The following is a 27,330-nucleotide window of genomic DNA, read 5'->3' on the forward strand; positions in this document are numbered from 1 at the left end:
GAGTTCCGGAGACCGACGCTAGGTGGCAGCATATTACAGGTTATTCCCCCCCCACAGAATCCTTACCACCTTCTAGCTCCCCAGATTGTGACCTGTGCAAGAAATTGAGTTACTCATGTTTTCCTTTTCTAAAAATAACACTCTTGCGTTAAAAAAAAAAAAAAAGGGTGACACAAACTCTGGTTTAGACGGAGACACGTACCCCAAACTCCATCTGCTGGAAAAGCTGACAGAGTGAACAGCCGTAAAAGCTCCAGAAAACACTTTCCCTCGAAATGAGTTTCAGTTTGGGGGGAAATATGATTTTGCTTGACATCCAGGGGCAATGCTAATCTTGAAGCCGTAAGAAAATCACAGATGAAAGATTGTTCTAGGTAGTTTGGATTCAGTATGTACATAACAGTAAATGCAGGAAAGACTGTCTGACAGTGTAGATTACAGAAGACTGTTGTTATTTGAATAAATTGTCTAAAATGAATAATAAGAATAAACTTTATTTATATAATAACACACGCCATCTAATTAGAATACATCAAACTTACATTGAAAAAAATATAAAAACTAGACATTTAGCCTTTCTTGTTATAATGCACGGCACCATTTCAGAGAAAGCTGGCTACTTTTTGCGACGGTCATGTTTCCTTATGATGTCTAATAGATTGTTCTTGGTGACAAGCACATCATCAGGCCCCTGCTTGGCCCTTTGCTTTTCCCTCCTCTGCTGCTCGTGGAGGTGGGGAGAGTTTAGGAGCTGAGGAGGGAGAATGGACCCTGTGGGCTTGACCCGGTTTACCACATCAAGAAACAGACGCTTGTTGTTGCTGTTGAGAAAGGTGATTGCTGTTCCTCTGTGTCCCAGCCGACCTGCTCTGCCCACCTGGATGAGAGGAAAATTAAATTAAAGGGCCTTTTTTCAATAAAACGCATCTAAATACAATGAATATCTTGATTTAGCTGAGAAAGTACAACATATTTACTTACATATACAAATGTATACAATCCCCCCCCCCCATTCTTAATAAAAGTATCAGTAAGTATGAAGTCATGACGCTTCATTATTAGAAAGTGTCAACCTGACTAATCTGTAATCACTGAATATCTGACTGCAGAATATACACAATGATGAGAACTACACAAACCGTTGCCCTCATAAACTAACAAACTCAATCTTGGTATTACTAACCTGATGGACATATTCATCCATTGTGTTTGGCATGTCAAAGTTAACCACCAGTCTGACATTGGCCAGGTCCAGACCTCGGCCCAGCACACCTGTACTGATCACCACTTCAAAGGCTCCATCCAGTAGACCCTGAGGAAACGACAAAGCAGGTTCTTCACTGTCTGACGTGTTTAACAATGCCGAAACCATTAACAGACTGAAAAAACTTAAATAAGGACCTACTTTTTAACTTTTTAACTCTTCTAAACAAAGCAATGGGATTGGATAAAATGTGACATCACAGAGCATAAAAATATTATTTTCAGGGCTTTTTCCCCTTTATTTAGAGGACAGGGCAATGGATAGAGTCCGAAACATCCCTTTTGCCCCTGTACATTCTTTGACAATCAATAGTTAGTCTTTTAAAAGAATCTCTGCATTTAATGCGCTGATAAAAACTGTTAACTCCTAATTCATTGGGACTACAGCCCTCCAGCTACTCGTAGTTCAGAAGCTGCACTGCATGACACCCAAGGTTAGAGAACTGCCATGTGCTGTATTCACTTGACCGTGTTACTTTCCTGCTGTTCCTGGACTCACCCTGAGGATGCGGTTGCGTTCCCATTGGCTCTTGTCAGAGTGGATTGCCACAGTGTTGAGGCCTGTCACCTTGGCGACCGCCTCACACAGCAAATCAGCTCCCAGTTTACAGTCGACAAACACCACCACAGGAGGCTGGTACAGCTTACTGTCCTGAGACGTGAGAAAATAAAACTGTTTGGTTATTTTATTTTCCCCCTTTTTTTAACATTACTATGTTAATACAGTCAATTCAATAACTCAATTTGCAGTTAAGGCCAATGTGTTTATTGGCTTTTTTTTATTGGAAGGGTTATGTCATGAAAGCAAAATCTATCTTAGTCATTATTTCAGGATGTGAAAGATGACAAGAGGCTGATTTTCAAATTCCTCCAGCAGGTGGCAGTCACTATTCCACAGCAGTGGTTGAAAAGTACCATATTAATGTTGGCTGACAGGCCCCATTCACCTGTTAGGCTTGTCTTTGGATTTGCTGCAGCTAAGAACTGTTAACAAGGAGATGTTACAGTGCCTGGGGTTAAGCAGGACAATCTTCACAGTATGATGATTGAAGTTTTCCCTTTCAGCTAGTCACAGTTTATCCCCTGCCATTCAAACCTGGACAGGGCTTTAGCCAGAATATATGTTCCTCAAAATGAGGCTGTTTGTATCTGTCCATTATACTCAACCAGGGCTTCTTTTCAGAACTAGGTAAACATTTTCTGACTATGGTAACAATTTACTCTCTGCCCAGCGTAGTAAGAAACGACTGTTTTAGTTTCTGATTTTTTTGGTTGTTTTCCTGTTTGTTTTCTTGGGGTTTCCCAGAATTCCAGTCTGATTCCACAGTGCTCATGCATCCAACCTTTTTTCCCTCTTCAGAGACAGTAGCTTTATTCTAATAGTAGTCATTAATAACTTCACCTCAACATCTCCCTTGACTCAGATTATAGTGGCTCATGTTACATGCACAATGATCTTCACTGGGTAAACTAAAGCAGACCTTTCATGTCCTGTGTAAATTGGTTCAAGTCATTGCTGGGATTCCTGGAGTGAAGCCATGACTCAGGGCCCACCCATTTCCTCCAGACGGGGACCAGGGCAGCAGCAATGGCTGTCTAAATATGGTGTCATGAGGACACTGGTCTTCTGAGCTTAAGGAATTACCACCTTCAAACAGCCAGTAAATAAAATACCAAGCTGGTACCAGTGCATATCCAATAAAAAAAAAAGCAACTATAAACTAAAATTATGATAATAACCTACTTTTTATGTTTGGCTTACCAAAGCACTTTCTTTGTTCTCTAGTGTACAATTAAAGTTGGTGTTACACCAAAAAGAAAACTGCTGACTTCTTAAAGAAAGCCTTTAAATGATCTTGAAGTGACACTCCACCCAAAATCGTTGTTTTTAGAGACTATAAGTGAGTACCAGACTTGCTGAGTCAAAAGAGACTGAGTGCATCTTAATGTAACTCTCTAAGTCATTAAAGAAAACACACTGAAGTCTATAACCTACGTTGACAATCTCAAATAGTTTCTTCTTCTTGGAGGGCTCCTCTACCCAGAGCAGGATCTGCCTCACGTTGGCACAGGGCTGGTTCTTCTCCCCAATGACAATACGAATGGGGTCACGAACCAATCGGGCTGCCAGCTCTTCCGTTCCCTTTGGGATGGTGGCAGACGCAAGTAGAGTCTGGTGCGCTTCGGGAACTTGCTCCAAAATCTCCAGAACCTGCTGCTGGAAACCCATCTTCAACATCGTGTCAACCTGTGGGATACAACACAAACAATGTCTCTGTGTGTTCCATTTCTTCTAAATGAAGCTGAAACGTATAATTGACCCAATTCATGCAGCCAAAATGCTAGTTTTTTTTCTTCAAAACTTTAAGAATGATTTTTGGTAAATCCTGAATTTAACAACATGTTTTGAGACATTCCATGACTCAAATCCAATTAGCTATCATGAAACATTATTGTTGGCATACAATAATGTTAGATTCTAACCATGGCTAAAATAATCCACACAAATGAAGGTTTTCTGGGTTTGTTAAGCATGGATCATTGGATGAAAATGTACTTCCAATAATTCGATATTTTTTCCATTGGAAACCCTTTAGCTGGTTGTTTACACATTGTTTATCATACCTCATCAACCACGATGACCTTCACATTATTCAAGTGAACTGCCTTCTGCTTCAAGATCTCAAGAAGTCTCCCAGGGGTGGCTATGATTATCTAAAGGGGAAGAATACCAGAAGTAGAACATGACAAAGTAGAAGGCTGACATTTCCAAAGGAATGTTTTCATTGACTGAAGGATGAAATACCAAAATTAAATAAAAGATTCTGTACTTTAATGCTGCTTTTCAGGCGGTGGAGCTGTGGAGGAAGCGGCATGCCGCCCACCAGCAGTGCAGTCCTCATGTTAGGCAGGCCCATCACAAGCTCTTTGGCCTGTCTCTCTATCTGAATGGCCAGTTCCCTGGTAGGGGTCAGGATCAGAGCCACAGGACTGCTCACACTGTGTGCTGTTTTCTAGAGGAATAAAAGGCCCTGCATCTTAATACACATACAAGCAAAATCATGGGATTAAATTATGTAAGTAATATTACAGAGCCCATGTCTGCCATAGATGTTTTGTTTGTTCTTTACCACGCATCATAAAAAAAATAAATTCAGATTCTCCCCTCATCTGCTAGACTGTAACTGTATATCGTTGTGTCCAAGGTATATTATGTATACATTCATTCAAATCAGCCAAAGATATCATCGTGTCACACAGGCTTTTCAGCAGACATCAAAAGGAGATTTTAGGCTACTGTGGTGTCAGGTTCCTCGTGTTTTGCTAAATACAGATTAATCTAGACAAAAATGAGAAATTGATTTTGAGATAAAAAGTAGACTCCTCTGAAATAAATACAAATAGCAGTATCACTGTACCTCCAGTGCCCTCACAACCACTGGCAGAAGGAAGGCCACAGTCTTCCCTGAGCCTGTGTCAGCGCTGGCGATCACATCTCGCCCGGTGAGACCAACAGGCAACATCTGCATCTGGACGGGTGTGGGTGCCTCATAGCCAGCCTTTTTCAGGTTTCCATGCAGTGTCGCAGGGAAGCCACAGTGTTCAAACTCAACTATGGGTCTACTGACGTCTCTCCCCTCCGTCTCAATGCCCAGCTCCTGTTTAATCCGCTGCACCTGCTCTTCTGTTAGGCCTGAAATGAACGGATCTTCCCTGTAGGAATAGCTTGATTCACTAATGCATACTCCACCAGGGTCACCCGCTTGCTGTTGAGTTTGAGTCTTTATTTCATCTTCATTTTTGTCCGTACGGATAAACACATCTGCCCCGGTCCCTAACCCCATTTGGGCCAAATGCTTGGCTTTGCACTCAAGACTGCAAACATCATTGTCAGTACTGTCACAAATGTACTCTCCATAGCGACCACACATCACACAGACAGGCTCCCCTGGCTCAGGCCACCTCTGGCTCTTTCTAAAGGATTTTACAGGTTCCTCTTCCTCCTCGTCATCCTCTGCATCACTCGAGGCAGGATCCAGTACTGAGCTCTCTGTCACACCTGCAGAGTCTCCACTTGTTTCGATCGTACCGCACTGTGATTCTGTGCCTTCAAATGCTTCCTCCTTTTGAACAAGTGCCACTGAAATACCTTCATCCTTTCTCTCCTCCCAATCGTCTTTGCTTTTCTTGGTCAAAATGTGGCTTGAGGCCTGGGCAGGTCTCTTCACTTTCAGAGCTCTGGGCACAAACATTTTCTGTTTTTTTTCTTTTGGGTGGGAGTAGGTGGGTATTAACCTGTGAACATCATAAAAAACATATGTAAACAGAATTGCCCTTGCCAAAATGTGACCCTAAGCAAAAAAATGTATTTAAATGTAAGCTAGTGTAATGTATAGTAATAATTACACCAGCTTCTTTACATACCGTATATTATTTACAGATTAAACAAGTCATCTATATTCACGATCTTTCAATTAAATTATAATCAAACAATAAATGTCTGTAAAACGTTATTTTGGTGTAAGTGAATGCTGAAACTCCTACAAAGAAGAACTTAAGAGGACACATGACGATGACATGAAAAACGATGCAGTCAGACAACACATCAAGAGGACAGGGAGTAGGCTACGAAAAAAAAGTCTAAATGTTCGTGTAATAGTTTTCAAACCAAAAATCGGTTGGTTTGGGGTGTATATTACCTGAATGATGATTATGAACGACAAACTTTACCTCCACGCATCATAGTCCAACGATTCAAAACAATAACCGACGCCGACTGATGACGCAGTGGTGCTTTTGCACGTCGGGAAATGTAGTTTTCAGAACAGAGCTTTTCGCTATTCCATGGTCATGTATGTCATTACAGCGTGCCTTGAAGTGTTTTTGTCCAAACTGCTGGAAAATTACTCGATATTCGTTGTTTTTTTTGTTTGTTTGTTATTTAGTTAGTTTTGTGCAGAGTCTTCGTTTTTGGTCATGTTTATGTTTCGGGTTTCTCATGCATTCAGGTGCACGTTGGAAACACAAATATTGTGTGTTTTACTATCTGATGACGCTGATAGTTTGAATAAATACATTTCCATACGAATAATAAGTTACAGATGAACACTGTAGTCCGTAATGATAAACCGTAATCTTAAAGCAGCCAATTTAATTCAGTTTACGCGCACAAAAAAAGGAGATTCCTCCAATGTATGTAAGAATTCCCGGCTGCATTTGAAAGCAACCGTAGCGCATGCGCAGTGAGTGCGAAGGGTGCAGGGCTTCGAGTGCCTCAGTGCGGCAGGAAAACCGCACCACGGCACCAGGAGACAGAACAGGGGAGGGAATGCTTAATACATAGGTTATTAATACAATAATACATGGACATGAAAGGGAGAAGCTGCATGCTTCCAAAGAACCGAAAGAATGGATGTAGGCCTATTTCTGTTTTTATGTCGGCCGGAGAGCGTTTTTTCCACTGAAATACAAGGAAACCTTCCGAGTTTGTTTGAACGAAGCCAATTTCAACTGCTACACGTCTGAATGGATGAAAAACACCAAGACCAGCGACTCATTGTGTCAACGTGACTACATTACACGAAAACCAGAAGCCAACCGAGCATTTCATGACTGAACAAATCTGTCTATAGTGTCCGGACAGACACCGCATCCCGTCATTTACCGCCGTGTGTTGTTTTCCACGAGATTCCATGAGTGTGATGCTTTCGCGTTAGTGCGCTGCAGGGTTCAAGACAACAATTGAGGGAGGAATATGGGTGAAGTTCAGGACGTCAGGGATGCGAGGAAGACCTTCGTTGCTCCATCAATAAAGTCTTTTGAGCACTATGACTTCTCCAGGGCCAAAATATGTTGTAGCTTCACATGGCTGGTGGCCAAAGCATACGGGACAGGTAGGGACATTACTGCACCTGAACGCTGCATGAATAGTTTTGGTTTTCAAATGAAATGTTGGTGAGCAGTTTAAGTAGGCCTAATAGTAGAAATATAAAGCATTGCATGTATGGTATACAATTCTTGTAGTAGTAATAATTTTGATTTGACACAAAACCTCACCTGCCTTGGCCTGTATAGACATCGGAGGCTAGATATGCACTATGGACTCATTTTTGTTTACCTGAGGCAATTTCCTCTACCAGGATTCTCTGTGGATCTACCACTGTGATTTTTCCATCCGAGTTAAACCTTTTAGGTGCAAAACACCCCTGTTGTTCTGTGAAAATGAATTGCCTATTGGAAATACAATAAATATCATCCCGAGGGGGGGGACACGTAAAACCATTTCCTCTGCGGTGATCAATAACTGTGTTGTCCCTAATGGAAAGAGGCATCAATGTAAAAACACAGAGGTAGGAAGGGGTCCCCCGATGATGTCACCTTCAGGACAGCATCCACATTTGTGGGGAAAAGGCATCATCACATGAGATTTTTTTTTTTTTAAATAGCCTACATTGTCAAGGGATTTTGCACAGAAAAAAGGGTGTGTTTAAAAAATGTTGTGTGATGAGGAAAAGTAAGATAAATCAACAGTATTGCTACTTTCAGGTATATGGATGATACAAATATAGATATGAAAGTTGAAACATGGTGGCTCAGAGGCTCACTCATGCTCGAATTAAAGGTATTTTGTTGTAATGCATTAGTTATTAACACCCTCTATTGTCCACCAGTTGGAATTACAATCACTTAGATTAACAGTGACAATAACTCATCTATTTCAACAACATACCTGTCAAAACCTATACCTCACATCACTATAAGCGTAACACTTGTAAGTATGTGACTGACACACTGTTTAAGTCACATGTTCACAATTTGAGCAGATTCAGTAGAAGTGTTCGGTGAAGAGGCAAAAAGCTGCTGTCAAATGTTAGTTCTCAGCCGTCAGAGTGGAAATGTGCTAAATAGTGTCGTCTGACACATGGTAACAGCATCGCTTTTCACCCTTAAGCAGCTGCAAAAGGCACAACTGGGAACTGGTGTCTGCTGCTCTTTTAAGCTTCTTAATACATGGTTATGGTATTGTTAATTCTAGGTGACAGAGACATGACAGATAAGGTGGAACAACTGAGCAGAGAAGCAGAGCAAGATCACTTCACTGTATTTATGAATGAGGCCTCTCTCCATTCACAGACACTGCAGTGAAAAGGATTTTACTCTGAAGCGGGGTTTTAGAAAATCTCAGCTCAGGAGTTTGTAGCCGAAGCAGATCACTTTGTGACTGGCCTCAGAAAAATAGAATGCAGCCAGTGTGCAAGAATCTCTACACTGGGTTTTGAAAGTGTAAGTAGGAGCTAGAAGATATTCAATGAATCAGGGCTAAATCATTTTGATTTCGTAGATCTTTTGATATCAGTATCATTCATTCTGAAACTGTGTTCCACAGCTAGAGAACTTTTAAGGTGCACATGCACAATTTGATCAGGGTAGGTGTTTTCTAATGTTTTATTGAAGATCACTCTTTGCATTTGCATTCCCAATCAGAACATTTAAAAGAAGCAATATAGAAAAGGTATCAATCAATACTCAAACACCTATTGATGTGGAAACAGAAATAACCGTCAGACCCAGGGTTATCCACATATAGAAAAACAAAAGACTCAGAGAGTTCCCGCGACCAAAGACTTTCTGTCATTTCGATTCCGCGTATTGTAATTAGCGAAATACTGTGCCTCATTTTTATGTTGGCTTCAACAAAGTATCTTAAAAAGAAACAATACAGCTCTGTTGGTCTCAGTGTGTCGTAAAAGCCCAGCAAACATGAGATTCCTTGCAGATCTTCTGTGTATTCTGAATCAGGCCTGAAAGAAATGGGCTGATTCCAAAAATATAGCCCTCCAGAGAGAGAGCGGGCTCATCTCCAGATCTCTGCCTACGCTGCTCGATATACTCAGCATGCATATGCCTCATTACGTCAATAAAGGAGTGTATCAAGAAAATACATTTTAGATGCAAGATGTAGCCTATACAGCAAGTCATCATACTGTTTGGAAATGCTTTTCAATTCTATCAGACAGCACAACTACAAGTGTTTAATGCACAGCTGTCCTGTTTGAACACATGGGTGAACTGTAAATTCATTTGACTCTCTACTTATTTACTTACTGAACAGATGCTCAAGTGCATTTAAGTCAAAACAGCAGATTTTAGAAGTGGTTGAATTTATGCAAATTTCATGCAATGATTGAAGCTTTATTTTTTTGACTGCTGTGCTTACTATGGATCGATTGTGATCACTTTTGTAAATGCAGATGTTTTAGCTTTGTGGGATTGTTAAGCTCAGTAAATATGGAATACACACATTGTATATAACACAATAATAAACTGTATGTTTATTTTATTTACCTGAGCAAAATGCTGACACTTTACGAGCCTCAAGATGTTGTTGAAGTTGGGTTGTGTGCGATGATGGAGGGGGAGGGCTGGAGGAGAAGATCAATGTTTCTTTTGTTTGGTCAATAACATGAACATTCAAGAAGAGCATTTAATATAGATACCTGCTACTGCCACTGTCTGCATCCTGGTTCCATAATAACTCAGTCACTCAGCAGATGACCTTGTGATAATGGTCAGGTTATTCATTGGTGTGTGTGTGTGTGTGTGTGTGTGTGTGTGTGTGTGTGTGTGTGGGTGAATTGGAGGATGGGAAGCAGTGTCAGGGATGTAAAGCTGTCACCACATGTTCTCTGCATATGTCAGGCAGTTATCAAAATGTACATCTATTATCCTGAGCCCACACAGTGTGTTGGGTTCTGCATCTGGAGTGTGTGCAGATGTTTTTTGTTTTTTTTTCACACAGCTGCAAGATCAAGTTTCAAACCAGTTAATCACAATTGTATCGTTTCATCAGTTGTGGAAAAAGAAAGGCCACAGTAGCAACTCTTTCTCTTTTCAAGAAACATTTCCTCTTCGCTCAGTAAACATATAGACAAGAAGATAGAAGACAGAAGCAGTAAAACATGCAATGTCTTCATATTATCTGTAGGCTATAATCCCATTGCTTGGACTTGCCCAAGGTGCGCACACACACACACACACACACACACACACACACACTTCACACTTCACACATGAAGGCTCTCTCTTTGATGAAGCAGACAGTGAGAGGGGTGTTCCCAGGGAGCTCGAAGCTGCGGAGATACAGACTAGATGAATCGATCAGGTTCCTCTCCCTCCACGGTTGCTATAGCAACGCTGCGGTCTATCCACTCATACCACATCAAGATATTGTCGAAGCATGGCAATGAAAATGAGGCACACTTGCCAAGGAAAAGAAATTGCAGGGAATCTTGGCACTCGCTGGAAATTTCATCATAAAGTCTTAACTGTGTTGCAGATTTGGAATAAGATGCCATCATTGTATTCAAACTCATGTCAAAACAACCAAAGTTTTACGCATTTTGTATTCCTTAGTTTTACCTCACTTTATATTCAATTCAGTAAGAAATTGGTGAAATGTATGGCAAACATGCATCTAAGATTTTCTTTTTTTTCTTACATGCAATGTTTCTGCCACCTCACTGAAGTTGTTCTTGAGTGGTATATTTTTTTATATCTAAAGTGCAATCTCTTATCTCCAATTTGCCCACAATGCAGACAGCATCCCGTCAGATTTAAAGGACCCTTTCTACACGGACCAGTACGAGCAGGAGCACCTGAAGCCTCCTGTGGCCAGCCTCCTCCTCTCTGCAGACCTCTACTGCAGGGCCGGCAGCCTCATCCTGAAGAGCGATGCTGCCAAACCCCTGCTGGGTCATGATGCCGTCATCCAGGCGCTGGCACAGCGAGGACTCTACGTCACTGACCAGGAGAGACTGGTCACAGAGAGGGACCTGCGAAAGAGGCCTCTGCAAATGGTAAGAAGGATTTTTTTAAATCAGGTTTACTGACCCTTTCAGGACATTTTTATGCCATAGTGTTCTTCTAGCAACTCATCCGAATCTCTGTTTTAAGTTTTCCCAGCTGTAGAATTCAAAAAGTAGCCTACAGTTTCTTTTCCTCCCAGGCATGTTTCATGTTCATAATCTTTTTCCTCATTCCACCAGTCTGTCTTTTATTTCAGTAAATCTGGAAAGAGCACATTCTTGACTAGCAAGGTACAAGAACATCAAGTACAACCCCCGTACACATATTTGAGCTTACATGCACTTCTGTTCAAACTGTTTCTGTATGTTCAAGCGACCTGCATGTTGCTGCATGCTAACTGGGCCTTATGCTCTGACAGCAGGTTTTTTTGTTTTGAGGATGCATTGGAAGATCTTGTCGTTTTTTGCAGTTACGATGTCACACATTTTTTTTATGGGGGGGGGGTTATTTTTTTATTAGAAGTAATATAGGTACTAAAGCTTATGGAAAATTTTAAAACATAATGGACGTAATGGATCAAGCATAATACAATGACCTTTAGGCCTTGCACTGACAGTGATCATGTAGCTGTTCTGCAGGCACAACTACTCAAATGTTTAACTGTTCAATTAAAAGTCAACCAGGGGGATTTAAAGAAGGAGTCTTCAACTCGTTTTTTATTTGCTGCGAAATAAAAGAACATCACTTTAGCAGCCTGGAAATGTCGTTCTCTCTTAGCAAAATACAGCTGATCATACAAAACAATCTTTATAACCCAGAGTTGATGAAAAAGATAATACAGAACCATCCACGACCCGACAAACAACAACAACAACAACAACAGCAAAGACAAGCAATTGATTAACTGTAAGAATGAACAAAATAGTCTAGGGATAATTAGTTCTTCACATCCCCCGTAAAGATTTTTTAATAACATACGAGGATTCAAACCAACAAAAAACAGCAGTGCAATCTGACTTAGACCTCGAGGCATCCACCGCCCCGTGTGTATCTGTCTCTCCGTCCCGCTAGCTCGTCTCCATCTCTCTGTGTTGGAGCTCACTGGAGGGACGACTTTGTGAGAGAGAATGAGAAATCCTCATTATTTGCCGGGCAAAGTCTCAATAGGAGGCTTTATTGCTTCAGTGAGTTGCAATTGAGACATGATTAGCACACAGTTTGCCTGCAGTCTGTTTGTAGAGTCTTGCTGGTTTTAATTTCCCTCCTATGCTAATTCAAAAGTTATTTAAGCTTTGTCAGGGTTTGCATTTCAAGCACAATAAGCATTTTGTTGATGTTTTCAGATTTACTTTGTTCATTTTTGTTTAAATGTTCATGTATGATATGTGGTCTAGCTTAGATACCCATAGATTTCTTCTAGTGGTGCAGGATAACTTCTTTTTCCCCCCCCCCTTAGGGTTTGATTTGAACCCAGCACAGATCATAAATGTTTTTGCTAGGGAACCACAGTGTGTGTGTTTGTGTGTGCATGGCTGACCAAGTTGTTGTTAAAGTGAAAATGAGCTGTCATAGGAGTATAAAAGCACCTTCTGCCATTTGCGCTTTCCTTCCTCCTTCTACCTTCGTTCTTAGGTTTAATCCTTTAATCCTGCATCCCTTCTTTTACCCTTCCCACCTTAGCCACCGCCCTAAAATCACTCCTGCCTTTGTGTCTCCCCTTTTATCTTCCTCCCTTCCTCCCACCTCTCTCTTCTTAAATATCTCCCACAACACCTTCCCTTTTCCCAACCTTTCCATTCACATTTCATTAACTGTGTTCCCACATCTATCCTCCATCTTTGCTCATTCCTCCTCTACTTTCATTTTTTTTTTACTTCTATTTCCCCCGTCTTCCTTCCTTTTGCCCCTTCTCATTCAACTTCCCTTTAGTTTCTCACCACCGACAACCCTTACATCTTCCCTACCTTTTCTCCAATGCCTTTCTTTCTTTGCTCCCTACACAATATAGTTGCTTTAAGAACCATTGAAGAATCAGAACAGCGTAAATTAAACACATTTTATTGGTAATTCATTCTTGTTTCTTACAAAACAGCACGTAGTGAATCATTACTTACATTTGATCATAGCATGAGATCTGCAGCATCCAGATCTGATGTATGAAGATGGTTTAATTGTAGTAGCTTTATTGAAGATAGATTTGTTACTACTTGAGATCACTTTAAATTACATTTCAGGATATACTCAGAAGAGGCAGTGCAGATGTTTTCTGTGAAGACGCATTAAAGACCGTTCATGTGGAGTACCTGCTGCACTGTGGAATGACAGGTCAGATGGGGGATCATCTATTATTTAGAAACTCCTCCAAGCGTTAACAAGGTGATGAGAAGCTGTCAATGCTTAGCTCTCATAAAAGACTAGAAACAGGATAAAAATGTTTTGGTTTTTTTTAAAAAGAAGAAAAATCATCACTGTGTTTTCCCCTAGAGGAGACTGTGATATAGAGAGAGAGACTAAGCACCTACCTGCAGCTCCAACTGTAAGCTGCTCTTGATAAAAGCCCCAGCACCATTATAAAATGCTGTTTCATTGCATTTTTAGCTAAGCTTTTTATCGAAGTCAGCAGTTTGCATGAGACTTTTCAGAATAAGCAACATTTAGGGGGATGTTCCAGGGAGCTTTAGTAGGTCAGTCAGCGGCAGAGTTCGATGCCGCTGATGTTTTGTCTGACAGATGCCATAACAGAGCACTTTTACTGACATTTGCACAAGGCTGCTAAAACCCGCTTTCTCTCTTTCTGTCACTGTTCTGCCCACTCATCCTTCTGTCTTCTGCCATGTGACGGATTCCCACATGTGAAAATGCAGAATCCAAATCGCTGCCTTCTCCCACGCTCAGTCGCCTACACACATTCTGCATCACTGACACTCTCCTCTACCTGTAGTCATCACAGAGAGCGAGAGAGGGATATGGAGGTGGGCGGACAATATTATTCTAGCATCACACATTACAGCCCACATGACGCACCACTGCTAGCATTAAAATAGCAAAAACTCATTATCAAAGGGATTTAATTGCTGTTGTTTCTTCATTGTGTTTCTTTTCAGTGTTACTTCTGTGAGAACCGCTTTGTTTGTGGTGATCAAATAGAAACACACACAGGAAGGAAAAATAAAGTAAAATCTCCTAAGAAAATAAACATCATTTTGATGTGATTGTTTCAAAAGAAAATGTCAGACATCATATCATCCTGTTATTAAAAAATCTTTATGGGGGATGTGAAGAACTAATTATCCCTAGACTATTTTGTTCATTCTTACATCAAGCATATTTAATAACAATCAAATACTTTGCTTGGTGATTCAACATCCTGATGTCAAGTCTGACCCGCTTGCTACAGAGTGGGATGCCAGTTACATCAAAAAGGCGACATAATCTTGATGATGAATGAAAATAGATTCTGTGTGTTTGTGCCTGCATGTTAATCTACACTTGTGCATTCGTCTAAGTGTGTTGTAGAGTGTGTCCTGAGTGTGTTAAGGTATCTAAGGATCCGAATTGCAAACTGTGGAGTGGTACAGAAGTGTTCTCAACATCCCTGCTGGAAGGCTGATGTCAGTCCTCTGTTAAGAACATTAAATCCACTGTTTTCTGTTTTCTAGCAAAAAGCAAACAGGGATTCATTCGGTGATTATTAAAGAGCCGCCTCACTTTGTAACATTTGCTAAAATCATACAAGTTATCAAATATTGTTTCGTTTGAAAAGAACATAAGAATGGAGGAAAAGAATAAACAACATAATAAAAGTGTCATATAAGCATATCAGCAATTGTTAGAATAGTAATTAAACAAACTGAATCTGCCTTCATCCCTGATTAACAATTCATTGGAAAGCCGTACTTATCATCGACAGCATGGTCATTCTGAGATGATTTAGATGGCAAAATAAATGTTATTTTCTCAAAACTCTTGAAAACCCCTTATCAGTGAAGATCGACATTCTTCACGGCTGCTGAACCTTGAATGTCACAGCTTTAATATTTAATAAAGCTGTGGTAAATAGGTCATGTTGCTGCAAAGATATTTATGAACTGTCTGTGTAGATTAAACTCTACTGAAGAGATTCATCTAGCAGTTCTAGTTAATCATGCTACTAATTGCACCATTTTAATTTGTTAACAAAACATCCACTTTCAAGTATTCATCATTTTTATATACTGTATATACAGAAATGTTTGATGATTGGAAGCTTTATGCTTCAGTCTTTATTATTCATCAAATGTTTTCGATATTGTATGTTGGATATGTAAAAATGTTTCCTAAAACCCAGAACAGTATGGGCATGCACGTTATGAGAGAAATATGCGATGTGCAATAACATTGTTCAAAGTTGCGTTAATGATATAAATAGTGATAAATAAAAATAAAGAGTCCATATTAGCTCTTATCTCTTAGCTCTTATCTCTTAGCTCTTAATACAGAATAAATCCAAAACACTGTTTTTTTCCCTCCACTCAACTGGCTCTAATAAATCAGAGGATAGCATATAGCTAAAAAACACAATATTTTATATATATATATTTATATACAGTATTATTATTGTCAGTTCACTGTGTTACAGATTGAATACAATCATGAATATGAACATGAATACACTTCCTCCTTTTTATCTCCCTCTCTTCTGCTGCCTCTATCACATTTCCTATTGGGCAGGCGCTCCGTTTCTATGGTTACACTCCAGTAGGCCGTGTGTGTGTGTGTGTGTGTGTGTGTGTGTAGGTGGGAGAGGGGGTACTTATTCTTGCATATGGCGTATGCACAGTGTGTGAGTGCTTGTACAGTCATGTACTGTGCGAACGCTGCCACATCTTGAGACAGAGAAATCTGAATTACTAGATTGAAGCAGGCAAACCACATTTCTGCGACACTGCATCACACAGAAGGATTCACACATACACACACACACATAGGGTGAAGAATAGAAAGCTAACCTGAGTGCCAGACCAAAAAAATATTTTTAACATCCAACTAGCTTCCTCTGTCCTTGATCTTATGAACAAAGACGAGCTGAAGCAGCAGGGTGGAAGGGAAGCCCATTCAAGTACTTTCTGTCCTCACGGCTGCAGTGAAGTCACAGCCAGTATGTGATGCTCAATGCCAGCGGCTACTCCCAGGCAGCACTGTATGGATGGGTGGGCAGGGAGCACATTGTGGGATGTCATGTGACGTCCCGAGTCCCGAGCATGTTTCTGTCCTGGCTGGAAATTAGACTCTGATTTAGGCTGATATGTATTGTCTTTTTCTGTTTTTAATAGGAAAGTAGACTATAGATGTATGATTGCTGTCATTATTGGCCTGACTCACGTCACTGAAGGATACCTAAACAAGCTTAGTATCTAAAAACATGCAAACACCAGCAGAGCCTGCAACCCATTGCTCTATATTTGGTAGTGGAAGGCGGGGGTTAATTGTAGATTTGTGAAGAGGTCTTTGGGCAGTGTTGTATGCTCTGACTGGTAAAATGAAGTAAACTGAAGTGCCACACAATAACAGAAATAATGGATTCATAATTGAAATCCATTCACTTCATCCAGAGAACAATACATCCTCTGCATTAGCTTTGACTGTGCACACAAATGTTCATAGAAACACACCAAAACTAACAATGCAGCAATTAATGTTCCTCTTTGTCTTCTCGTAAGTAGATATTTAGCACAATGTGAGACCAATCAGAGAGCCACGGTCCTGAACAGTAGCTGCTCAAATGTGGCAACACTCTGCAGATAATCTGCAGCACTGTGCTGCTCTGCTTCTTTTAAAGACCCGGCTTTACGATGCATGCAGCGTAAAAGAGCAACAAAGGCATACAGAGAAAAGCCCGTTTCTGGGGGAAAGAAATGTAATCATGTTTCAAACTAACTACCATTGTAACAGTTAAAAAAAACCCTTATAGATGTAGTCTGAGCACCAGGTAAATGACCACCATGTTTAAGCACCGTAATACTGTATGTGTGAACCAGAGGGCCTTTTTCTAACACGATGGAAGGATTTGGAGTGCAGGCATATCTCCAGCCTTGGTCCACCCTGGCTGGTATCCATGATCCTGTCCCCAGAAACAGTTCTAAGGTTAGCTTTGAGGTTTCCATATAATTGCTAGCTTGGGTTTGGAGCATATGGAGGAGGAAGGTATGCTACTTAAAAAGCTCCACTCCCACAACTGATGCCAGACCTCACTGTTTTTTTGGCATTATGTGCATCTAAAAGTGTGCATGGGTATGTGTGAAAGTGTGTGTGTGTGTGTGTGTGTGTGTGTGTGTGTGTGTGTGTGTGTGTGTGTGTGAGAGAGAGAAGTTTGTTTTTATTTCTTCTCACAATTGGGCAAGCTGTTAAGGGAATAGTGCTGTCGCTGTATTCCAAAACAAAAGACTGCTGTGAAAAGAGACAGATTGGGGAAGGTTTTTATTTTTTTATTTCTGAAATATTTTTAGATGTTTGGGGAAGACGTTGTTAAAAAGAAATGCAGCATTACCAGTGTGATTAGTGATTTATTCACTCTGCTTATGGGTAAAGTCTGGCTGATATTGAGTACTTTGTATTATCAGTACACTTTAAAGCTATTTGGGCATTTTCTTGAAAGAGTGTCACCTCAATCTCTCTGGACTATCCTGAGTAAAGGTTAAACTTAAAATGTAACCTTCAGTAAAGGAAAGACTACAAAAGGGCTAGAAGAGTTTAGACTTTTCTACTTCTTTACTTTACATTACTGTACTTGTGCTGACCTTGAGTAGAGAGACCAGAGAGAGGCACAGCTGAGAGCGTTTCCATGTCCAGCTGAGTTGGCCTGATGCTAGACACATTACATTTTTAGACAACATACCCCAGCATGGAGCCTCTGGGGCTGGACAGGAGAGCTTTAATACTAAACGCAGACTGCATTTCAGTATGACATCACTCCTGATATTGAATCACTGTGTGTGCGTTTTCTCAGTTCTGAGGAGGTCCAGGAGTTCACGTTTGTTTGGTAAATGGTCATTCTCTGCTCCAACTTTTTCTAAGTTTAAAAAAACAATGAAGCCTTGCCCTCCATCAAAAACAGGCACTAACGGGTCATTAGCCATGCAGACCCATTGAATCCCCTCCAAGCTTTTACTGTAAAATGTGGCAAAGACATTACCTTACTCGTTTCAGGACATTTAGTAGCGAAATAAAGTGTGCAGTGTATTGATTCAAAATGATCTCAGAAAAATAAAGGAGAGGGAATGCTGTGCGTCTTCCGGGATCCGGTTAAGGCTGTGACATGCAGCTTTGAGCACTTACAAAAGAGATTTCAGGTTATTTACATAAAAAAAGAATTATGAGGTGAAATACATCACACATTATCTCTCGTAACTCGCCGCGATTTGTCTTTCAGTTCCTTTGTGCGGTTTTTAAATCAGGCTTCTACGGTGGATTTTCATCTCTGCTCTTTCACAGAGAAGCTAAAGATGAGCAGTGTTTGCCCTCATTTCTCCCCAGGTGGAAACATAGACATCCGCCAATGCAACATAATAAAAACAGGATATTGATACTGTGAAGGAGCGCCTTCTTACCTCATGAGAAATCACAACAAGATTTGTTGCCATGAGCTTTGACGAGGAAGCAAAAGATGTTTGTGCATGTCTTTGTGTTAGAAAGGTGCATGATTGTAATAATGCACACATACGCTGTGATTAAAACCACTGAGCATTAATATAGTGTTCAAAATCAGCATACATTCAGGGCATTATTTAGGAGGAGGCTGAAACTTATAATAAAAAAGTAAACTAATGGAATGAATAATTAGCAGAATGTTCCCTTTTGGATCGAGCTACATATCCTCCAGACGAGGCATTTGATCCCTGAATGCTCCAGTGGGGCTGCTCAGAGGCGAACAGTGGAAGAAGAGAGGTTGTGCTGGGCAGCTCCTAGGTATGGAAACATGCAGATGTAGGAACATAAAGTAAAGCAACGCTGAAAGAAAGCATATGTCCGAAAGGTTAGAAAACGTGTCACATGACATAAGAGGATGTTATAGAGAAACGGCCTTATGACAAACGACAGGCAGCTCTCGTCTAATGAGAAAGGCTAACTCTTTCTTTGGGCACTGAAGGATCTACCTCTATTCGGCCTCGCTCTCTTCTTCTCCCACTCCACATCGCCTCCTTCAAGCTTTCAGATGACATTTACACATGGTCAGCTGATCCTGACCGTCTGCTGAACGTTTCTCAGCAGCACACTATCTTCCGTATATGCATGCTTCATGAACACTGACTGCAGGGGGGGGGCCTTTAAAGAGGCTTTTTCCTCATGTATTCACAGAGACCGAGGAGGTAGCACCTGTGTTGATGCAGCAAGAAAAGAGATAAGCTCAATTATAAGGTCATCTGATAAACAGATTTTGTTTTGGTCTGTCTGTTAATAAAACAGTCAGTCATATTGATATTGAATGTTGTCTATGAGAGAGTTGCAGCGTATTTTGGGCAGATATGTTACAGATCAGATTTGAAGCTTTGAAGTAGCAATAGGCAATGCAAGGCTACTTTATTGAAATAGCACATTTAACGCATAAAGGCAACTAATTGTGAAATGTTTGAATAAATATTTTTGTGTGAAAGAAGGTCAAATTAATGAATTGATGCTAACTCCAAGAATTATAATATAGGACTGATGACTTAAACAATGTTCACTAAAGTTATGATAATGATGGTTTATTGTGGTCCCTGGTTATACTGTACGGGTTTTTTTAGATTTAAGTTAATATTGGAGAGTTTGAAATAGTCCGTAATACTGTCAAGAATTTATTTCACAATAGATTAAGTTGTAATTTGTTCTAGAAATTAGAAGCAGTATGCATTATCAGATGTTAGGTGAACCTGACTCTGAATAAACTGCATTCCTCCATCTTCATCGTTCTCCTCTGCTCTCTTCATCCATTTAATGACTCTTTTTGACTGGTGGTTGTCAAACCTTGTGATTCACACTGGCACTATTATATCAGAAAAGCACTTATTGCTGACATCTAAAAATAGTACCTTTTTATCACTTCATAAGGTGCATAGGTTCTACAATATCCTCCTCCAACAGAATGGCCTGTTGTTCAGTATAATTAGAGTCTGCAGGTCTGTCGTCCAGCAAACAAGATTAGCTTCCCTTGTTGTCATTTTATCCCATCAGAACACAGCAGATGCTAATCACATACACCCTCAAATTGCTCGGCATGAGGGGGAGAGGAAAGAGGCCTTTAAGGAAAGATGTTGGATTCTTTGCCTCTTTAACTTTTGCCCTGGGTTGATCGTCTGTTGAGGGAGTACAGGCCAGATGTGTTACTGCTCCACAGACTGATAACAGGATGTTTGTGTTTGGCTGCTTGTGTGTCTCTGGGATAATGTTTAGTACTGTTTGGACAGGCTAAATGCAGGCCAATAGGAAACGTCTTGGCAGTGTATTATTAAATGAGATTGGTTTGCTGCGGGGGGTGCCAGATCAGAGATAGAGGAAATTAGACATTAAGCTAATGCAATTTCACACAAGGATGTCATCTCGGAGCAAAAATGCATTTTTAGCGTCTAACTATAGACACAAATGTTACTATGTCATGCTTACATTGACTGTACATTCCCATATTTTACATTTTGAGGAAAGCTTTTCAGTATTGATGTTCGTTTTTCAACTACCAGCTGTTGTACAACAAGGGAGTAACTAAATATTTCTAGTGCAAATGGCTTTTGATTTCATATTGAGTAGACTAAAAGGATCCAAACACTTAACAATTAACTCTGGCTTTTTGTGTCTTCTGCCTTGCCATTAGCATAAAATGACACATTTGGTTGTTAGAGTGGGGGAACAGCACGAGCTCATCAACATCACTTCCATCATTAAACCCTTGAGTGGTGCTTTTTAAATCCTTTGTTTTTCTCCGCCGACTCTGGTGCACATCTTCAAGGGGCCTCTTTCAATTTAGTACTGATTAATTGGGTGAGCTCATGGAAAAGGCTGCTGCTCAAGTATAAATATTTGGTGCTCCATCCATTGGAAAGACTAATAGGGGGAGCTAAGTAAGAGCCAAAAAAAAAAGTAAGAGCCAAAAAAAAAAGCACAAACCTAAGCTTTTTAAGTTTTTTCACATTTAGCTTATGTTACCACTCTCAATGCAAATGAAAGTTACATGTCAGTACAGCGTCTTCCTGAAATAGGTGTTGCATCTGTGTGATGCAAAGAAACATGAGTATAAAGAACAGAAGCCCTGTTTCAGTCTGTCTTTTTTTTTTAACCCGGAAAATTATTTTATGCAAATAATGATTCATTCTTTGTAGCTTTGAACTTGCCTTTCATAACATAGCAGCTGTTTCATGATGTAACATAGCTAGTTAGCATGGACTCATTAGCAGTCAGTCTTCAAGGACGAGTGAAAAACTGTCTCTGATGTCTGAAGTCTTTCTCTGTTACCTCATCTAACACCACATCCTACTCCCTGGGAGTCTCTTGCTGCAGACGGAGGACGTATCAAATGTCCCTGCTGTGGCATAGGATGGACACGTTGGTTTAAGGGATTTTAAAAAGCTAATGCCCATTTAAGAAAAGTCAGCTAGGATTGAAGACTGTGATCCTGGAATACATTTCAAATCAAGTTAGACCCCAAAACAATCTGTTAGTTTGAGTGCCCTAACATCCTTAAATCAACTCACACAAATGGAAATCATCTTTAACTGTCTGAATCATTTGCTGCAAGTCTTTCTATGCCTGGATTCTCATCTTCTGACATCTACACATTACAGAAATAATTTAGAAAATGTACTGGCTTTATTGAAAAATGTATAGTTCTCTAACAGAAGTGGAACAACCTAACTGACTGAGTATCTGTGATATTAACAGATGCTCACACTGCTGATCTGTGTAAAGATTCCTGTGATTATCCTGTTCAGTAATACATGTAAAATTACTCTCACGTTGCTGTTTGTTCAAGTCAGTTTCCTTTTAATCTTATTTGTATTCATTGCTTTGATTAGTACTCAGAACCCAGACCAATGAATAGTCTTGTAATGTAGAAGTATTTTGGTATAGGCAATTAGCAACGTTCTATAGGTAATGATGAGATATTTTAAAGGTAAGGTATTTTGTAATAATGAAAACAAATAATTGCAGATAATTATTAAACAGAACACATATCGGTTTGAAAAAAGAGTGATTGAGGTATGGCATCAGTCCTCTTACATATTGGAATGAATGCGTTTTTTACTACCTACTTCATACTAATAATAATACTAATATGTGTAAACATATTTGCATATTTTCATATAAATACTTGTTCTCACACAGTTCTACTTATTGTTTGCTTTAAAATGCCAAAAAGGAAATAAAAAATGTCCTCATAGCTCCTCTTGAAAGCAGAGCCAAAGTCTAGGGTTAGTCACAACATATGCCGTAAGTATTGTTCAATGGAGTCTGCTAGTTGTGTTCAATTCTGGCATAATACTAAAATAACTTGTGATCAACCACAGACTTACCAAATGAAAAGAAGGACACGAAAGTCAAGGACATGAAAGTTAAGGACACGAAAGTTAAGGACACGAAAGCAGGAAAGGACTTGTAAATATTCAAGTTCCTTATGTTTCCAAAAATGTGATGGATTTGTATTTGTAGTTTTTTTCTAAACCGAACCCCTCCAGTCAGTCTAAATTATGAGAGGAGCAGTTTATAATGGACCCAGACTCTATTCATTGTTCTGTGTTGTCAGGAAGATGTCTTATTCAGGCTTCGTAAGGGCTGGCAGTCTCTGTGAGCAAAGTGGGTCTCGTAACAAGGGAAGAATGCACTTGTTTCCAGGGCAACGGCCACGGGGGAATGTTTGACTGAAGACTCAGATGTACGAGGGAGAAAAAGGATTTAGAGTCCAATACTATTAATCACTGACCATTCAATGCTTTGCTCCCAACCCACCTAGAATATTATGTTCAACAAGCTTACTGTGAGCAGCACTGGAGTCCAAGACAAATTTGTGTGCTTATGAGGGGCAATAAAGTTTATCATATTGTATGGGATCACATTATCATAGTTTTAAGAGCTTTTTTAACCTACTCAGATACCTGTTCACAGTTTAGCTCAGTTACCTTCAATTAGCTTCTTCATGTCTCATTCTCCGTCTCAGAGGACCCGACATGTTCTAAGCTTTGTCTGCAATATGTAACGTTTAAACATGCTTTTTTTATAAATAGGCCCATGTGTAATCCAGATTCTGTCACTCTCTTATCTTGACCAAGCTGGTACTACACGACTGTGGTATATATGGATGCTTATACTACTGTATCGTAAATCCACAATGAACAAGCAGAGTAGCTAAAATACTTCAAATGTACAATCTGCAGGAAACAAACCTATGTGTCTACCTGACCTCTCTTTGTTCTGTCTTCTGTTCCAGAGTGCTCACCTGGCAATGATTGACACCCTGATGATGGCATACACGGTGGAGACAGTGAGCGTGGAGAAGGTGATGACCTGCATCCGTCAGTATCCATCCTCTGACCCTGAGGTGGAAACACCTTACGACACGGACGACGCAGTGGCCACCTGGATCAACAGGGTGTGTATTGTTCTGGGTTATTTCCATTGACAATGTAACTATCTAAGAAAACACATTGAATGCTATAACCAGTAAGAGTTGAACCACATCATAGACTGAAATACATCGCCTCGTTTAGTATCTGTTCAACGAGCAGACAACGTTTTTGTACAACACACGAGGTGATGTGCATACCCTTCCCCGGAGCCATATTTCCCATGTTGGGCTCATAGATCATGGGCTTTGAAATTTTTCAGTGCACAGTGGGGTTGCAAGGTATTACCATGAGAAACTCTGACCTAGATACCATCAAATCTGTTATATGTGTAACACTTTGTTCACATGCCTTGAGGTTATAACATATGGCATGTGCAGATGAACTCAGCGCATAAGAAAACATCCTCTTGGGTATATAAAGGTGGGATTGTTCCATTTTTTTTTTTAAATTCACTGCCTTTATAACCTTTTCACAGAATGTTTTTGAGGTGAAGTGTCTAAATACGACTGACCCTTGTTTATTTAAATTATCAGTAATGTTTGGGGCGGCTGGTTGTCTCTCAACCAGAAGGTTGAGCAACATGTCCGATGTGTACTTGGGCAATACACTTAACCCCCAATTACTCCCGGTGCTTCGTCAGAAAACTAGAAAAGCTCCATACAAGCTCGAGTCCATTTACCATTTACCATTTTCAAAAAGGCTCATCACAGAAAAATTATTTTATTTATTTGAATTTGCATTTCATTGTGACCTTTATCTTCTGAGGACAAACAGTAAACAGTATGGTATGTATGAAAAAAAGTGTTTACATCGGCTAACGTTACTCAAAGCCATTATGTTAGGATGAAATGCCATTAACCATAACAACATGAATCAGATCAAAGTATCCACTAAATCAGCTAGATTAAAACATTTAACTGTAACACTTGTGGTCAGTCAGTCAGCTTTGTTTCAGTTCCAAACTAGAATAACTTTAATATACAAATCACATTTGTATAGGCAAAAATGATGTTTAGGAAAAGATATATTACTACATGTATGAACTTGGATACACTGTGTAAATCAGCCTTTGGACTTTTTTACTAGAGGTGATTTTTTGACACAGCATTAATGTCCAGATGGCTTTGACTTATTCATACAGTGCTGCAGGGCCCTGTCTGTTTACATTCTTTTAGTAGGAACACTGTGCTGCTGCCAGCTCTAAGCTTTACACACACACTCACAATAGCTAACAGGTGTGGTCATGGAGTCGTGCTGGTCAGACATATGGCTCTCTGCTGGAGTCGCTCTGTTTTCCAAAAAGTCTCAAATTCACAATTTGAACTGCTAAAACCTGCTTCGATCTGTTTGAACTTCAAGAGACATACCGTACAAGCAAACTGTCCAAAGTTCAGGATTATGTGAGATTTTCATTATTAACTCCACTCCACTTGAGATGAATCAGATTACAATCCAATTTAAATGTTTTAGACAATTGGAAAAACTCCAACGTCTCTACCTTTATGGCGCAAACTTCCAGTTTGAACATGATGCTATTCCTTTTGTATTGTATTCCTATTATTTTGAGCTGAAGATGAAGTCTAAGCCTTGTTCTGAACCTATTTTGAGTTCTGCTCGCTCAAAGAGTTTGAATCACGTGTGTCTTCTCTCTCTGTCAGATAAACGAGTATCTGAAAGACTTCTTAGTCCAGGAGCAGAGGAAGAAGGAAACGCCGAGCAACGAGCCTGCAGGGAGTCCTCGGGTGGGTGTTTCTCTTCTTTCCTTTCCTTTCTTCTCTCACACACACTAACTACACATGAACATACAGATGTCACCAGTTGACTGGACTGCTGCAAACAAGCTAAGTGAAATCATTGGCTTCACTTTATTTATCACAGTATTTTACTGTAGAGCGACAGACACCAGTCCAAGACTTCTGTGTCACTTTAATATCGAGGGCCAGTTTCCGCGACATATCTGAAACCCCTCAAGTCTCTACCATCGAGGAAAATCACTCACATATGTCAAAGCTTTGGCTTGCTGATCTGTGTTTATTTAATGAGAGAATTCTGGCCAAATCTCTTAAATCATAGCCAGTTTGTCATCCTGAAAAATATAAGCTTTACTCTCTTCATTTGTGCCCTAACCAGCAGATCTGATCTAATTAGGCGGGCCGTCATTTAGTGTGAGGTCACCCATGTCAGGGTGCTGCCTGCTGTCCAAATGTGTTGTATAACTGACTCTTGTATCAGCAGAGAGTTCTATTAGAAGAAGACACTGTGTGTGTGCGTTCGTGTGTGTGTGTGTGTGTGTGTGTGTGTGTGTGTGTGTGTGCTGTATATTTGTGTCATCTGTGTTTGGATTCTGTAGTTTGACGCTACATCTGCACTAAATTATTCACTGATCCACTGAGTAATGTAATATGACACTGGTGGGTATAAATCATTTTGAAGCAAATAAAGTAAAGATATTTGTTGATACGAAAAAATCTCAGAATTGGGCATTAGACAGCATGAGTGCGTCTAATGTGTGAGTACAAAATGTCAAGAACACACATGGCACAAATTCCTTTTTCAATATTGCATCAATTTTAATGACAAAATGGTGTATGGGGTATAATGATCTCAACTGTTTATCATTTTCTGTGTTGTCAGCTTTCACTTCACAGAGTACAATGACGTTAATTGAATCAGCATCGAGTTCTTACTTCAAAACACCTGCACATAGAAATGCAAACTGACCGCTGGATAAGATAAATATTTTTCTGTCCTTCTTTGCTGTGCTTTATTGTGTAGAAATCATTCTGAAGAAATGAACATAAAATGTGAACACAGAAAGAATAATCTTTTTCTTAGAGAGTACTTCAGCAGAGTACAGGTAATGAGAAGCGTATGGCTTCATGAGAACTAGCCGCTCAAATATTATATTTTGTATACATTATGATGTGTTATTGTGGACATTTATGTGAAAATATTTAGTCGGAGCATTTTTATGACTCCATTGAAAGCAACTGATATAGCAATGGGGGGCCATAGTGGGCATAGGACTGCACAAATAATCACAATTTCACCATTATCACAATGTGAGCATTCTGGATTTATCTCTTTAATACTTGTAAAACAAGCAATTCTCTCTTTCTGTCTCTCTCTCTCTCTCTCTCACTCACTCACCATGTGTACATTTGACCTTTTTTTTGATAAAGTCAGGTGAAGCTCAGATATCATATACCCTTAAATTACCGTTATTTGCCGATTTAGTGGTGAAAAAAATCCACTTTTTGTATACCGGGGACAAATAGCAAACACAGGTATTGCATGAATAGCATAGCTAGCAAAGCTAAAATACATTTTTATTTGTGTTTATTTATTGCATTGTCGTTATTGCAATATTTCATACTTTGATTCAGAATGTGATGTCCTTTTTTTTTTTGCTTCACTAGCAGTTTTTTTGTTTTGTTTTTCAGAAAGAAGAGCAACCATTGTGTGTTTTTTTATGTTACTGTGTTTTTTTTTAGCAACTTTTATTGACCCCCTGAAAGTCATGAACCCCCTCAACACACATTAGATAACCATGAGAGATTTCAGCTCTAATTCATTAGCAGTTCATCCCCCTTTTGTGCAACTCATTAATTTCCCTTTTTTCTACACTTCCCTGACCTTGATCTCTACTCAGACACTTCCTCTCCCCTCCTCCTGGGTTATGCATCCTTTC

The 27,330-nt window shown here is 39.9% G+C and overlaps 2 protein-coding genes across 6 annotated transcripts in view; one reads left to right on the plus strand and one right to left on the minus strand.

Moving 5' to 3' along the window:
* Positions 1-476: 476 nt before the first annotated feature.
* On the minus strand, positions 477-6,071 carry ddx59 (DEAD (Asp-Glu-Ala-Asp) box polypeptide 59). Of its 2 annotated transcripts, none has more exons than XM_061033821.1 (8): positions 5,964-6,071; positions 4,683-5,559; positions 4,095-4,277; positions 3,889-3,978; positions 3,260-3,511; positions 1,763-1,915; positions 1,184-1,312; positions 477-877 (listed from the first exon to the last, which is right to left on the minus strand). In XM_061033821.1, exons 2-8 carry the CDS (start codon positions 5,514-5,516, stop codon positions 617-619), a joined length of 1,902 nt encoding a protein of 633 aa, XP_060889804.1. In that variant the 5' UTR covers positions 5,517-5,559; positions 5,964-6,071; the 3' UTR covers positions 477-616. The 2 variants fall into 2 exon arrangements, with proteins under 2 accessions (XP_060889804.1, XP_060889805.1); XM_061033822.1 differs by having other exon boundaries at positions 5,995-6,055.
* Positions 6,072-6,528: 457 nt separating this feature from the next.
* camsap2a (calmodulin regulated spectrin-associated protein family, member 2a) overlaps positions 6,529-27,330 on the plus strand; it is a 45,499-nt gene continuing 24,697 nt past the window's right edge. For 3 of the 4 annotated variants that reach the window (XM_061033814.1, XM_061033816.1, XM_061033818.1), the window contains exons 1-4: positions 6,529-7,157; positions 10,861-11,120; positions 23,501-23,662; positions 25,298-25,381. In XM_061033814.1, coding sequence (XP_060889797.1) covers positions 7,019-7,157; positions 10,861-11,120; positions 23,501-23,662; positions 25,298-25,381 — 645 coding nt within the window. In that variant the 5' untranslated portion in view covers positions 6,529-7,018. The remainder of the gene's footprint in view (positions 7,158-10,860; positions 11,121-23,500; positions 23,663-25,297; positions 25,382-27,330) is intronic. The other variant, XM_061033817.1, reaches the window with a different exon arrangement.

The sequence above is a fragment of the Labrus mixtus genome, chromosome 3 (genome assembly GCF_963584025.1).
Source record: "Labrus mixtus chromosome 3, fLabMix1.1, whole genome shotgun sequence".
Classification (NCBI taxonomy): Eukaryota; Metazoa; Chordata; class Actinopteri; order Labriformes; family Labridae; genus Labrus; species Labrus mixtus.